General features: G+C 74.3%; 1 protein-coding gene across 1 annotated transcript; it reads left to right on the top strand.

Annotated features, from left to right (window-relative positions):
- The first annotated feature begins 1,584 nt into the window (after positions 1-1,584).
- FGFRL1 (fibroblast growth factor receptor like 1) lies at positions 1,585-12,368 on the top strand. The gene is made up of 6 exons (XM_025437865.3): positions 1,585-1,678; positions 8,834-9,106; positions 10,133-10,213; positions 10,301-10,585; positions 10,654-11,007; positions 11,094-12,368. Exons 1-6 carry the CDS (start codon positions 1,600-1,602, stop codon positions 11,546-11,548), a joined length of 1,527 nt encoding a protein of 508 aa, XP_025293650.1. The 5' UTR covers positions 1,585-1,599; the 3' UTR covers positions 11,549-12,368.
- The last annotated feature ends 2,205 nt before the right edge of the window (positions 12,369-14,573 follow it).

The raw sequence follows: 14,573 nt of genomic DNA, 5'->3' as shown, positions 1-14,573 counted from the left end.
CAGGGCGGGGCAGGGTGGCCAAGGACCCGAGACCTGCCCGCCCGGGCGCGGCCCCCTGGGAAACCTTGGCCGGGCCGCTTCGGTGGCCTCGGCTCCTGCGGGGCCCCGGGTGACAGCCCCCCTCGCGGCGGGCGGCGGAGACACGTGCCCTGGGTCAGGGGGCCTCCGAGCGGAGCCGCTGTGCCCCAGCCCCGCCGCCGGGTCCGGCCAGCGCCTGTCGCCCCCCTGCTGCCCGCGGCCCCGGGGACGCCTCCGGCCGACCGTGCGCCCCTCCCGCAGCCAGGGGCGGGCCCCGGGGGTGGGGTCTGCGACGCGGCGCGGTGGGGGCAGGGGCGGCGGGGGCGCCGGGCACCTGGGGGCGCGCGGGACCGGGGGCGGGGCGGGGGCGGGTCCAGCCGGGGGCGGAGCAGGGGGCGGGGCGGGACAAGGGGCGGGCCCAGCCGGGAGGCGGGGCAAGGGGCGGGGCGGGGGCGGGGCGGGGCAGGGAGGCCGGGACCCACGGGGCGGGGGTGGACCGGCCGGGGCGGGGGCGGGGCGGGGCGGGGGCGGGGCGGGGTGGCGGGCGGGGGCGGCCGAGACCCACGGGGCGGGGGCGGGGGCGGGGGCGGGGCGGGGCGGGGCGGGGCGGGCCGGCGCCCCGGGGAGCCTCCCGCCCGCAGGCCGCCCGCACGGCGAGGGTTAAGGCCCGGGCGGGGCGGGCGCGCGCGGATTGGGGGGAAGTTCGGGCGCGGGGCGGGCCGGGGCGGGCGCGGGGCGAGCCGGGGCGCGCCGATTGGAGGGAAGTTGTGTCGGGGCGGGGCGCGCGGCGGGCTCGGCGCTCGCTCCGGGAGAGTTGACAAAGCCCCGCAGGGAAGGACGCCTCGCGGCGCGCCGCCCCGGGCCCCTCGCCCCGCCGCCCCGGGACCCGGCCCCCGCCCCGGCCGCTGCCCTCGGCGCCCCGCCCGCGCTGCCCCCGGCCCCGGCCCCGCCGCCGGTCCCGGCCCGAGCCGCCCGCGCCCAGGTAGCGCCGCCCCGTCCCGAGGCCGGGCCCGGGGGCGCGGGGGCCGGGGTGCGGCGCCCGGGGCGGCGATGACCGCGCAGCGCGCCCCGCGGGCCCGGCCCTGAGCCCCGCCGCCTGCCGCCCCGCCGAGGTGAGCCCGTCCGCGCGCCCGCGACCCCGGGGTCCGGCTGGGGGGTCCGGCGGGGGGGGCCGACCGGGGGCGCCGGGGGCGCCGGGGGGCGGGCGGGGGCGGGGGGCGAGGCCCGGGGCCCGGCACGCGCCGCCGCCGCCCCGCGGGGCCAGTGGTCCTGCCCGCGCCCCGCCCCCGGCCCCGCACCCCACGTGGGCCCCCCCCCCAGCGCAAATTTGTCCGCTAATGGCGCAGGCGATTATCTGCGCGGCCGCCGGTGTTGTGTGTCCCGCGGGCAGGGCCCGAGTCACACGCGCCAGGAATCCAGACGGTGTTCGGAGACGGGGGGCGGCGGGGGAGGCCGGCAATTAGCGTGAACCCTTTGTCTGCTTTGATACCGCGGGGCGCCCCGCCGCCGCCTCCTGCGCCCGGAGCGCCCCCGGCCCGCGCCGCCCTGACCGCCCCGCGCCCCCAGGTCCGCACAGGCACGATGACGCCCGGCCCCGCGCTGCTGCTGCTGCTGCCGCCGCTGCTGCTGGGGGCCCTGCCGCCCGCCGCCGCCGCCCGAGGTGAGTCCTGGCGCCCCGCCCGGCGCCCCGGCCCGCGCCAGCGCCGCCCCTTTCGCTCCCGGCCCTGAACCCTGCCACACTGCCCGGCTGGCGCGCGTGCCTCGCCCCGCCCCGCCCCGCCCCGCCCCGCCCCGCCCGCCGCGCGGCTCCGCCGAGCTCTCCCCGCCGCGCCGGGCCCACCCGCGGGTCCCCTCCCGGGGGCGCCCCAGCTCGGCCGCAGGGCACCCTGGCTCCCCGGGCCCCTCCCCCGCTCACCCTCGGGACCCCGGCTCACCCAGGGCACACCTGCCCCGGCGTGGCGGGCTCACCTGCGGCCCCGCGCCTGCCGCGGAGTCGGCTGGGCCCCGCGCCTCTGGGGACACTCGCATCCACACGTGGGCCTGAGCTTGAGAGCAGCGGGGTACCCCGGGGCTTTGGTGGCGCAGGCTGCTTAGCACCGTGGACCCAGTTAGGCCCCGGCAACCCGCAGAGACGCCCGTGGTGCCGGGGCCGGTCTGGGGACAGCGGGGACATGGCGGGCACCTGGGACTCGAGCCCCACCCCTGCGCCCCGAGCTTGCCCATCCCCGCAAAGGTAGAGGGCAGGGGCCGCTGCAGGGGCCGCGGGCTTGTGTCGGGCCCCACAGCACCACCTGCTCCAGCGGCGTGCCAGCCCTCGGCGGCCGCTCGCACACCTGATGTCCAAGGAGGAGGGTCTGCGGCGCGACCCGAGGCCCAGCCCCAGCACCCTGTCCCCCGCCAGGTACATCCTCAGCTGCTGGGCCATGGGAGATCCGCCTTGGCCACCACACACCCGCCATGCTCCGCGCTGGCCGGCGCTCAGCTAGGCGGGCCCTCGGGCCGGGCCAGCCCTTGGGCGTGCTGACCACTCAGGAGCGTCCCTGCCCTGTCCACCAGTCCTCGGAGGCCTCGCACCCCTCCCCCCGCCGGCGGGTACACCGAGCCCAACCCGGCCTTATATGGGCACGTTTGGGTGTTGGGTGGCAGGCGGCAGCCCAGGTGGGCCTAATGCCACGGTACCCCCCCGCCTGCCCGGCAGGGGACTGGCCACTCGGCCGGAGGGTGGGGGCTGCCCAGGCGCGGCGGGGCCTGGCAGCGTCCTGGCACCACGGGCACTCAGGTCATACCCCGCAGGGCCCCCCCGGTGGCCAGCGGCCTGCACTCCGGTTCCTCTTTGATCTGCGTGGACTCCCCTCATCCCCACACCTGCCCGTCCTCTGGCTGCTGGGCCAGGGAGGCTCTGAGGCCGCCGTGCTGGCCTGGGCCTGGGCCGGAGCCCGGAGCAGAGGGGTGGACGCGGTGATGGCAGCGGGCGGCAGGGCCTGCCTCAGTGCCAGGGGACCCTGGAGGGGCCACACCCTGCTGTGTTCCCTTCGGCCTTGGCCTTGGGACCGAGCCCGGGATCCAGCCGCGGCGGCAGCAGGGACGGGCGCCACTCTCCAAGGGCAAGGGCCCCCGCGGCTCTGGGGGGCGGGCGGTTGTCCTCCAGGCCTGGCCCGAGGGCCCGGGCGCTTCCCAGGGTGCGGGGAAGCGGGCCGCGGGCAGACCGGAGCCCGGAGCCAGGCCGCTTGCCGAAATCCCTCCCCGGGCGTCACGCCTTCTGGAGTCAGCACGTCTCTCCACTCGGGTCATGTTTTTAAAGTTCCCCTTTCTGGAAGTTTCACAATCCTGGTGGGTTTGTCTGAAACAGCCTTTTCCAGCTTTGAGGCAGGATCGGATTTAGGTTCTTCCAGCGGGAACTTGGGTTCCGAACCCGTCGCGTGGCTTTAGGAGGACCCGCGGGAGGGCTTGTCAGGCCGCAACTGTTCCAAGGATGGTGCCATGGACGGGTCTCTGAGCAGCCAGGCCTGGAGGCCGCCTCCCGGTCCTCCGGACCCCCCGGTGCGCCCTGGGCGCCCCCAGCACCCACCCTGGGGCCAGGCGCCCCACTCTGCGGGGATGGCGCCTTCTTGCCCTCGGGGCTGTGTCGGGGAGGGTCGCCGGGTGCGTGAATCCGCGGGAGGGCGCGCGGCCGTGGGGCGCCGGCTGACCTTGGCCTCTGGCCAGGCCGGCGGGGGGCCTTCCCCCGACCCCTCGGGCTGAGGCGGGTGTGCGGCCCAGGCGCCGCGAGGTGGGGATGCAGGCCAGCCGCCCCATTTACGTCTCGGGCCTCACTCCTGGAAGAGAAAATAAATCACTGTCCCCTCTGGGGGGAGGAGGGAGCCCTGAACAAAGTGGCCTTTGGCTGGGCCTGGAAACTCCTACCGCAGGCTCTTCATTGTGCGGGAATCAATGGGCCTTCAGCCCCCGCCCAGCGCCCTGGGGAAATGTTGGTTTTTCCCAGCAGCGGCCCCAGCCTGCTTGGGGTTCCGGGCTGCTCGCCGTGCGTGCGGCTGCCTACCTGCTGGTGGCCGGCCTCCTGCGCCGTCCCCGGCGTGTCCAGGTGGCAGGCTCCGTGGCAGGCGGTCCGTGGAGGGGCGGGGATGCCCAGGCCGCTGCCCCAGACCCCACAGGCCTGCCCGGTGCCCCGACCCCACCCCACCCCACCCTGCCTGCCGTCTGCCCTCCCTGGTGATCCCCTGGTGTCCAGCGTGGCTCTCTCGGCCCCGTCCTGGGCTGCTGTGGGTGGAGCTGCAGCCAGGCGGCCCACACTCCGGGCAGGCTCGGGGGAGGCGGGTTGGGGGCCGGGAGTGGGGGTAGGCCCGGGCTGGGCCGAGGCGCTGCTTGGCCAGGGGTGTGGGGAGCGGGGGGCGTCCCGGGGCCTCTGCACTCTGTGTCCCCACTGGGCGGCTGGCGGCAAGGCCTAGAGCTGTGGGCCTGGGTGGGGGCCCGTGCCCCTTGGGGGGAGCCGGTGTGAGGTGGGGGCTTCCCAGAGGCGTCCTGACACGTAGGACAGGGTTGTGGCAGGGACGGGCTCCAGCCTCAGGCCTGCTGACCCCGTGCTGCCCATCTCAGCAGGAAGCAGTTGCTCTCGTCCCCAGGTGGTTGGAGGTTCGGGCCAGCCCTGTGCCGCGAGGGGCCGGAGGACGTGATGGGGCCCGGGCAGCAGGCGGCAGGCAGCTGGGCCTGGCTCTGGGCCGGGACCCCCGCGGCAGTGACGCCCTCTGACTCCCACGGGGCCGAGCCGCAGGAGTGGCGGGCCGCCAGCCACGGAGGGGCCCAGGGTGCCCTCTGCACCCCTGCAGCGGTGTGCCCGGCCCGCGGGGGCTGCGGGGCTCACAGTGAAGCCCAGCAGCGGGGCCGAGAGCCCAGGACAGCGGGGACAGCGGGGACAGCGGGGTGGCCTACCCTGTAGCCGTCAGAGCCCTCGGGTGGGTGGGAGGGAGGGGGGCAGACGCCCTCTGGCCTGGGCTGGCCCGGGGTGGGGGGTGCCCGGCACCCGCACCCTCGCCCTAGCTGGCGCGTTGGTCCTGCCTCAGCGTCAGCCTCTGGCCCAGGGGCTCCAGGCTCGCATGCGGCCTCGCGGGTCAGGGGCAGGGCCCTGAGGGTCCGGGCTTCTTGTCACGTGAGCGCGTCCTCTGGGTGCAGGGGCAGCAGGTGAGGGAGGCCCTCCTGGCTTCCTCGGCCCGGCCTGCGGGGGGCCGGGTTGCTTGTGTGCGGTGCATGGGGGCCAGCTGGGGGGTGGCTGGGGTGGTGGCTGGGGGCCGGCTGGGGGGGGCGGCTGGGGGGCGGCTGGGGGGGCGGCTGGGGGGCCGCACACAGTGGCCTGCAGCTCGCCCTGCGGCAGTGGGTCCAGGAGCCGTGCACTGTCAGGGCGCTGCCCCGTGGCCCCTTGGGTTGTCCTGCGAGCGGCAGGGAGGGGCCCTGGAGTCAGGACCCGGTGGAGGTCCCCCCGGGGTCTCGGGCGAGGGGCGGCCCCTGGGCAGTGGGTTGGGCGGCCTTGGCTGGCGCGGTGGGTCAGCCTGGCCCTCTGCTGCACGCAGGACGCCTGGTTTCTGGGGCAACCACCTGTCCTTCGGGTCCTACCAGTTCCACCGCAGGTCCTGTGGGTCCGGGCCCCAGGGGCCGCCCCAGGCCTGCTGGTGACCGGGAGTCTGTGCGCGTGTGCGCGGGGACCTGAGCGGCTCGGAGCCAGGGCGGAGGTGGAGCCTGCCTGTCGGGGCCCTGGGGTCCCCACCTGTGCCCTCGCCTTGGCATCCCCACCTCCCGGGCCATCTCGGGGAGGATGCTGGGCCCAGGGCCGCTCCCCCTCCTTCCGCGGGGGGCATGGCAGCTGCGCCCCGCTCCCCCGAGAGCCCCCTGCCTGCCCTCTGGTCAGGGCCGCCCCGCTGGCCACGAAGTCGCTGCACAGCCAGCCCGTCCCAGGAGCTCAGCCCGAGCACCACCCGCCAGAGGGCGCGTCCGGGCTGGGGGCTCCTGGGGCTGCTGGGGGTGACCGGGGACGGAGCCAGCTGGCCTCACCTCCCACCCGTGACCGTGGCCCCGGGGGGCACTGGTCTGGCTCCTCATGGCTCAGCCCTGGGCAGGGACAGGGGCGGACGCAGTGCCCCCCCGCCCGGCCAACCGTCCCAGGGGGCTCGGGGTGGTTCAGGTGGAGGGGTTAGGGCAGCTGCGGTTGGGGCGGAGGGAAGGTGGGTCAGGACGGGACGGGCAGCGCAGAGGCCGTGCGGGTTACTGAGGTTCGGGGGCTGAGCTCCAGGTGCCCCCGGGGGGTGAAAGCGCCGTTTGGGGGTCCTGTCCCCATGCAGCCCTCATGTGTCTCCTCCGTCTTTCTGGCCCTGCCCACTTCAGCCCTCCTTGGGGCCACTGGGGAGGGAGGGGTGTCAGTGGGGTGATAGCAGGACCTAAACTCTGGGAAACAGTGGTGTCGGCGGGCGGGGGTGGGGGGTCGGCATCTGCTGTTGGGGTGTGTGCCTGCGTGTGCACGCACGGGGGCTGTGTGGGTGGAGGGTGCCCATCTGGGGGCAGCCTTGTGTCACGAGGACGGTGTCGGGGGTCGGCGTCGGGGGGACGGTGTCAGAGCAATGGTGTCTGGGGGGACAGCGTCAGGGGGACACCCTGTGTGCCCGGGGATGGCGTCGGGGGGCGGCGTGACATGCTGTACGTGTGACACCCGCGCCCTGGACGGCACCTGGGAGCCTGGCTGTGTACCTATATGTGTGGGGTTCTCTGGGTTGCTGCCCCCTGAGCCCCCCCGGGCCCCCGTTCCTGCCGCGTTCCCCCAGCTGACGGGGAGGAGGATGGGGGACGGGCTGTGCGTCCCCGCGACAGCACCCCCAGCACCCCCACCGCGTGGTCAGCCCCTGCAGGGGGAGCCCCCGCCCCAGCCTCCGCAGACCGCGCCTGTCCCTCCCCGTGGCTTCCTGGAGGAGGTCCTGGGGGGGCCGAGGGGCAGCCCCGGGGCTGCTGGGAACCCGCCCCCCCGCCCCCCGCCCATCTCCTGGCCGTGGCCCCGGTCTGCCTCGGGCTGGGCGGCTTGGACACCTGACCAGGTGGAACAATGGGGGCTTGTGTTTCCCAGGCTAAATATAGAGCCGTGGCAGTCGCGGCGGCGGCCAAATCCCCAGGAATCTGGGTGGGGGGGCTCCCTCGGGTGAGCCCGCTGGGGTCTCTGCTCGGCAGGGCTGGAGGGGGCAGGGCGGCTGGCCCGGGGCGGGAAGGGGGCTGTTTGCTTTCGGATAAGGCTGGCTCCAGCTGGGGCTCTGGCTGCCGGCCTGCCCGCCCCGTCCCGCTTGCCGGCGTCCTCGGGGCCGCACTTCCGGTCCGTCTGGCAGTCCCTTGGCTCCGTCCTCCTGTCCTGTCCACAGGGAGCGAGGGGCCTGTGGCTCTGAGGCCCGGTCGATGCCCCCCCCAGCTCCTCAAACCCTGCGGCCCCTGCAAGCACCGTCCGATGGCCCTTCTCTGCTCAGGGGGTGCCCCCGGCGGGGCGGGGGGGGCGCAGGCCGAGTCTGCCAGATGGGACTGCCCCGGGTCAGGCGCAGCCCGTGCCCTGCCCTTCCTGGGCAGTTTGTAGGCCTGCGTGTGCCCCGGGGTCAGCGGGGGGCTGCCCGCCCTGCCCTGCGCGCTGGGAGGCCCCTCGGACGGGGCACTTGCGGCGGTGACAGGTGTGGGACCCTGGGCGCGCTGGGGGCCCGTCCACAGTGGAGGACTCAGCAGCCCCTGCCTCGGTTCCCTCCTGGGTGCTGGGGCCCGTGTTGGGAGCCCCATGGCAGGGGGGCACCCTAGCAGAGGCGGAGCGGGGGTGCAGAGGAGAAGCATTCCTGGGGCTGGGGGGCCTGGTGGGCTGCATCAGGCAGGTGTCAGGGGGAGAGCCGGGCTGGGCCCAGGTTGGTGGCAGCCGTCGGGGAGGCCCCGGGATTCCCTGTGCCCCCTCGGGCCGCGGGACCCTCCCCGCCTGGACCCCGGGCCGCCCGCTCCCCCTGTGGCTCCGTCAGTGTCTGCAGGCCCGTGGAGGGGCGGCATCGGGTCCCCGGGGTGGGGGCAGCCTCCAGGAAGCTCTGCTCCCGCCTGCGAAGAGCCCACGGAAGCACCGTGGGTCCGGGACGCCCCGGCCGGCGGCTCAGCCCGCTGCTAATTACACACGCAGGAAGCCCCAGGTGCTCACTGGGAGCACACACCGCCTTGGGGTCGGGGTCGGGGTCGGGGTGCAGGACGCCGGCCTCTGCCCACGGGAGGGGTGAGTGCTCTGGCCGACACCTGGAGACCGGGGGCTGGGGGCGCACAGGGCAGGTGGGTGTAGGGAGCTGCGGGGGGGCACACTCTGGACCCCCTTGGGGCGCTCCCGCTGTCCGGGACGCAGAGGCTCCTGAGGCGGGCTGGCGACTGCGGGCGGCGTGGGCTGCTCCCGCCGGGGGCGGCCAGCCAGACAGGAACCCTGCCGCCCCCCGCGCCCCCCGCCCAGCCCCGTGGTCTGGGGCGACCGTCCTCGGGGAAGCCACCAACTGTGTCTGTGCTGCGTGGACTCACGCGTGTGCCCTACGGTGGCTGTGCGGGGCGTGCACCCTGGGTGCCCATCAGCGTCGTGGCTCCTCCGTGGGGGCAGCACGTGGGGGCGCTCAGGGGGGGACCGTTCCTCAGGGTGGACGCTGCCCACCGGGGCCTGGGAGCAGCCCTCGCTGCCTGGGCGGCATCTGCCCGGAGTCCTGGGGGGGACCCGACAGGCACGGCCCCCTTGCCCCGGGCCCCTGAGCACCCGCCAGCCCCCTCCCCGCTGACCGACCCCCCGACTGGCCCGCAGGCCCCCCAAGGATGGCAGACAAGGTGGTCCCAAGGCAGGTGGCCCGGCTGGGCCGCACCGTGCGGCTGCAGTGCCCTGTGGAGGGGGATCCACCGCCGCTGACCATGTGGACCAAGGACGGCCGCACGATCCACGGCGGCTGGAGCCGCTTCCGCGTGCTGCCCCAAGGCCTGAAGGTGAAGGAGGTGGAGCGCGAGGACGCTGGCGCCTACGTGTGCAAGGCCACCAACGGCTTCGGCAGCCTCAGCGTCAACTACACGCTCATCGTGATGGGTCAGTGACGTGCCAGGGCGGGGGGCGGGCCGTGCATGGGAGCCGCGAGCCAGCAGACCCGGGGGACCTTCCCCGAGTGGCCCCCACCCCACCCAGGGCTGCCAGGATGACGGGCCTGAGCGGTGCTGTGGCCGGACCCCCGCGGGCCTGTGCCCGGGGTCCCCTCCCCGCAGAGGCTGTGCCGACGGGGAGCCCAGGGTGCCCAGGGCACAGCAGGAGCGGGCCCGGGCGCCCCGGCGCGGTGGTCCCACCAGGGGATGGCCGGGCGGCCGGCCTGGGCCCTGGGCGTCGGTTCCAACTTTGAGGCTCAGGTTTCAGAGTTCAGAGGGGCCGCCAAGGGCCTTCTGTTCTCTGCTGCCTCTGGGGCCGGGCTTGGGGCCTGGCGGGGTCCCCAGCGACACACCCTGTGCTCCCTGGTGCCGGGCGCACGCCGGGCCCTCCCCCACGGCTCCTTGGGGCTGCGTCCCCGGGGACGGGCTCCCTGGCAGCCACGGTGGCCCGTCTCACGCTTGGGGACGCCCGCCCCGGCCAGCCCCTCGCCGGGTCCCCAGCTGGGCGGAGGTGGCGGGCGGTGGCAGGAGGGCATTCCTGGCCTGCCCCGCCCCCGGGGCCCTGCTCGGGACTGTAGGACGGGAGCGCTGCTGCGTCCCCCCACTGTCCTCTGAAAGGGGAGGATGACCAGGCGGTATGCGAGCCATGTCAGCTCACCGAGGCCTCGGCGCCTTGATGTGGGCTAGGGTTACTGCAGCTGCCGGCGCGGCCCGGCCCCCTCCTCCGCGGGCCCTGCAGACCCCCCGGAGCCGGGGTGGGGGGGCGGCTCCGTTGGGGTCACCTGCACCCAGGGGCAGGCTGGGCGGCCGTTCGGGCCAGCTGTCCCCGGGACACGGGGACGTGGGTGTGCTCCCGGGACTCCCGCTCCTGTTTCTGAAGCTTTCCCAGCTGGGCCCAGGGTGGGAGCCTGGGAACCAGCCTGGGGTCTGGGCGGGGGCCGCGGGGGCCCCCGCTCACGTGCCCTCCGCTCCGCAGATGACACTGGCCCGGGAAGGGAGCGTCTGGGGCACGACGGCGCCTCGGGGGGCCAGGAGGACCCGACCGGCAAGCAGTGGGGTGAGACGGGGCGGACGTCGCCCTCTTCCTCGGGGCGGGTGGGGCAGCCCCCGGGGGCCTGGCTGACCCCTGCTGCCCGTCCCGCAGCGCGGCCCCGCTTCACGCAGCCCTCCAAGATGAGGCGCCGGGTGATCGCGCGGCCGGTGGGCAGCTCCGTGCGGCTCAAGTGCGTGGCCAGCGGGCACCCGCGGCCCGACATCACGTGGATGAAGGACGACCAGGCCTTGACGGGCTTGGAGGCCGGCGAGCACCGGAAGAAGAAGTGGACGCTGAGCCTGAAGAACCTGCGCCCCGAGGACAGTGGCAAGTACACGTGCCGCGTGTCCAACCGCGCCGGCGCCATCAACGCGACCTACAAGGTGGACGTGATCCGTGAGTGCCGGGCCGGGGGGCGGGCGGGCGGTGCCCGGGGCCGCGCTGACGTGCCCCTCCTCGTGCAGAGCGGACCCGCTCCAAGCCCGTGCTCACGGGCACGCACCCCGTGAACACGACGGTGGACTTTGGGGGCACCACGTCGTTCCAGTGCAAGGTGCGCAGTGACGTGAAGCCGGTGATCCAGTGGCTGAAGCGCGTGGAGTACGGCGCCGAGGGCCGCTACAACTCCACCATCGACGTGGGCGGCCAGAAGTTCGTGGTGCTGCCCACGGGCGACGTGTGGTCGAGGCCCGACGGCTCCTACCTCAACAAGCTGCTCATCACGCGTGCGCGCCAGGACGACGCGGGCATGTACATCTGCCTGGGCGCCAACACCATGGGCTACAGCTTCCGCAGCGCCTTCCTCACCGTGCTGCCAGGTGCGTGGGGCGGGAGGCCGGCGCGCGGGGCCGCCTGCGCAGGCTCCGGGACCCACGGCGACCGCCCCGCCCCGTCTCTCTTGCAGACCCCAAGCCGCCCGGGCCGCCCGTGGCCCCCGCGTCGTCCAGCACGAGCTTGCCGTGGCCCGTGGTCATCGGCATCCCCGCGGGCGCCGTCTTCCTCCTGGGCACCGTGCTCCTGTGGCTGTGCCAGGCCAAGAAGAAGCCGTGCGCGCCCGCGGCCGCCCCGCCTTTGCCCGCGCACCGCCCGCCCGTGCCCGCCCGCGACCGGGCCGGGGACAAGGACCCCGCGGCGCCGCCCTCCCTCGTCCCAGGCCCCGGCGCAGCGCTGTGTGACGAGCTGGGGCCCCCTGCGGCCGCCCAGCACCTGCTGGGCCCGGGCCCCCCCGCCGGGCCCAGGCTCTACCCCAAACTCTACACGGACGTGCACACGCACACGCACACGCACACGCACTCACACACGCACTCGCACGTGGAGGGCAAGGTCCACCAGCACCAGCACATCCACTACCAGTGCTAGAGGTGCCGCCCCGGGGACCCCGCACCCCGCACCCCAGCCCCAGGCGCCAGCGGCGGGCACACGGGGTCGAGTGGGCGCGCGGGGGCACAGAGGGCCGGGCCCCGGGACGCAGGCAGAGGCGGCCCCCAGGGCACCCCGGGTCTGAGGTCCCCCGGACACAGACACACGCGCACCCACGCAGCCCGCCCGGCCCCCCAGCCCCCGCGGAAGGCCCGTGTTGGTGACGCTGCGGCGCGCGTGCAGCAAGGGGCCCGTAGATGAAGGAACCCCCAGCTGCCCTGGGGAGGATCTCCCGGGGCCGCGGTCGGGCCGCCCGCCCCGCGCCTGGCAGGGGATCTGAGAGGCCCCCGCTCGCAAACCCAAAGCGCCCGCCCCCCGCGCCGTGCCTGCCGCCGGTCCCGGCCAGCCCTCCGCGGGCACGCAGCTATTTTAGCCACCACCTGTCCGGGTGTCCAGGAGCCCCCAGCACCGCGGGCCGGGAGGTCAGGCGGAGCCGCGCGGGCCCTGGGCCGAGGCGGGAGCGCGGGGCTGACCCTGCCCCCCACTGCCGCAAGGAGGGCCCCTGATATTTATATTTAAGAAATTAAGATAATAATATTAATAATGCTGGAAGGAAGGTGGCACCCCGAGCAGGCCTGTGCTCGGGCCTGGGACGTCCCTGGCCTGATGGCCAACTGGGTGGGCGCCGTGGGGCCAGGCACCCAACAGCCCACTGCCCGTGGCAGCCCCAGACCTCTGTAATTTTATATAGAGTTTGAGCTGAAGCTTCGTATATTTAATTTATTTTGTTAAACAAGAAAATGTGCATCTTCTTCCTCTACGCTGGTGTGTCTCCCTTTGGCATCTGTGTGTGTGCACTTGTATTTGGGCCTGTGTGTCCAGGTGTGTGTGCACCTCTGTGGGCCTGTGTTTCCAGGTGTATGTGCACCTGTTGGGCCTGTGTGTCCAGGTGTGTGTGCACCTATGTGGGCCTGTGTGTCCAGGTGTGTGTGCTCACATCTGTGTCCAGGTGAGTGCACCCATCTGTACAGGTGTGCGTGCACGTGTGGGCCTGTACGTCCAGGTGTGTGCACGTACACGCACGTGCGCCTGTGTGCCAGGCTTGGGCTTCAGGAGTCCCGCAGTGGCCTGAGGCTCCGGGGCTGACCCCTTGGGGCCCCTGAACTGAGCCCCGGCGGCCGTGTTGGGAACACTGACCGGCTCCCCGACCTGCAGGTACCTGCCTAGCTGGAGTCCTGCACACCGGCCCACGGAGTGCCCCGGCTCCCCCAGTATGGCCCCCATGGCCCTCGGGGCCAGGCCTGTGGCTTTGGCCTGGGCCTTGGGGTGCTGGGCCCCGTGGTCACCTGTGTCCTGGTGCCACCTGCCCAGAGGGCACAGTCCCGAGTCCCAGCCACTAGCGGGTTGTGCACAACGGTCTCGCCCTCCAGGTGGGGACATGGAGGCTCTATGACAACACTGCGGTTTTCACGCCGCCGCCTGTGTGAAGTGCTCGGGTCCTCAGGCCTCGGAAGGTCTGGCAGGAGCAGGGCTTTGCGGGTGTCTGGGGGGCCGGCGGGGACAAGAGTGGGGTCTGCCCAGCCGTGCGGGCAGGGCCGTCGTCTCCCAGGTGCTGCTCGTGCCCTGCACCCGAGCCCCTGAGGGCAGGGCCAAGAGTCCCCCGTCCCCAGCTGAGGCAGGCCTGGTGCCGGGCTAGGCCCCTGCCGGGGTCCTCTGCAGCGGGCCGCCCCTGCCCCAGGATGGACCCCATGCTCTGGTCCGGGGCAGCGCCCATGAGTGACCCTAATTCCATGGCCGGGGCTGGTGGCCTCTGGGTGATGGAGACCACCTTGGGTGGCCCGAGCCCTGGGGTGGCCACAGGGGGTGTGGGGGCTTCAGGCAATCCCGTGGCTGACCCCGGACACTCCCCAGCTGGGACAGGGCTTCTGTCCGAGGCGGGGCCGGCCCCCCAACCTGCAAGGCATCTTCGCCCCCTTCCCAGCCGGTTCCTGGGTCTGCCTGGGGGCGGGGCTGTGGGAACTGCCTTCTGCCCTGGGGACTGTGGGGGCTGGTGGCCTGCCCGTCACGAGCCCCCCACAGGGTCTGGGTCCCAGCTCCGCAGCCCCGAGGCCCCCGCCGGGCACCAATGCACAGACCAGTCTGGGAACATGTAGGGCCACTGCGCCGAGCAGGGGACCCTGCCCGGTCACCCCAAAGCCCACACTTTCATTTCCTGCGGCCCAGACCCTGGTGCTCAGCATCCTCGGCCCAAGTGGACCCGCAAATCCGCTTCCTGCAGCTCTCCACACCCTTCTCGGGGGTCGCCTGCAGCTTCCAGAACCTTCTCCCTTGGCCCACCTCCAGTGGGTCACTCCTTGCCCCACACGTCTGCTTTGCCCAGGCTGGCCCAGCTCTATGCTGCGTGACCCCTGGGAGAGCGCAGGGTGCACCGACAGCTCCTGACCGGCTCGCGCACCCCACACCCTGGGACAGAATCTCAGGGTCGGCCGTGAGGGCGGAGCCAGGTCAGTGGGTGCTGGTCCCGGGGGCAGAGCCGTGGCTCACAGGGCACTGGCACTAAGGGCAGGGCCCCCACCCAGGATGGGGCCTGAGGGGCAGAGGGGAGCGGAGGGTGGGGAGGCGGGCTTCCCCTGCCCCCACACGGTGGCCCCTGCATGAGGACATGACCAGGGACGCGGCGCCCTGCGCCCCACCCCGTCAGGGACCCGGGAGCCCCCAGCTCGGAGGCCCAGGACACAGACCCAGCTGCGTCCTCGGAGCGACCCTGGCCGCGTTGGGTTGGACGGGGACATCTGAGCGGCCATGTGGGGAGGACGCTCCTGGCGACCTTGGTGGGGGTGTGGTGGGCGGGCCCCGCGTCTGCGCCGGGCGGCACCTCCCTGTGATGTGTTCCTCGTGGTGATAAGCCGGCCGCGAAGCCGGAGAACTTGAAAGGGCCGCTGGCGCTCGACACTCGGGGTGTGACACCCCCACGCCCCCAGCGGCCTGCACGCCTCCCAGCCACCCTGGCTTCAAAGGGGAGTCT

This window comes from Canis lupus, chromosome 3 (genome assembly GCF_003254725.2).
Source record: "Canis lupus dingo isolate Sandy chromosome 3, ASM325472v2, whole genome shotgun sequence".
Taxonomy (NCBI): Eukaryota; Metazoa; Chordata; class Mammalia; order Carnivora; family Canidae; genus Canis; species Canis lupus.
The sequence above is the reverse complement of the archived record's forward strand: the minus strand, read 5'-3'. Positions and strand labels throughout refer to the sequence as shown.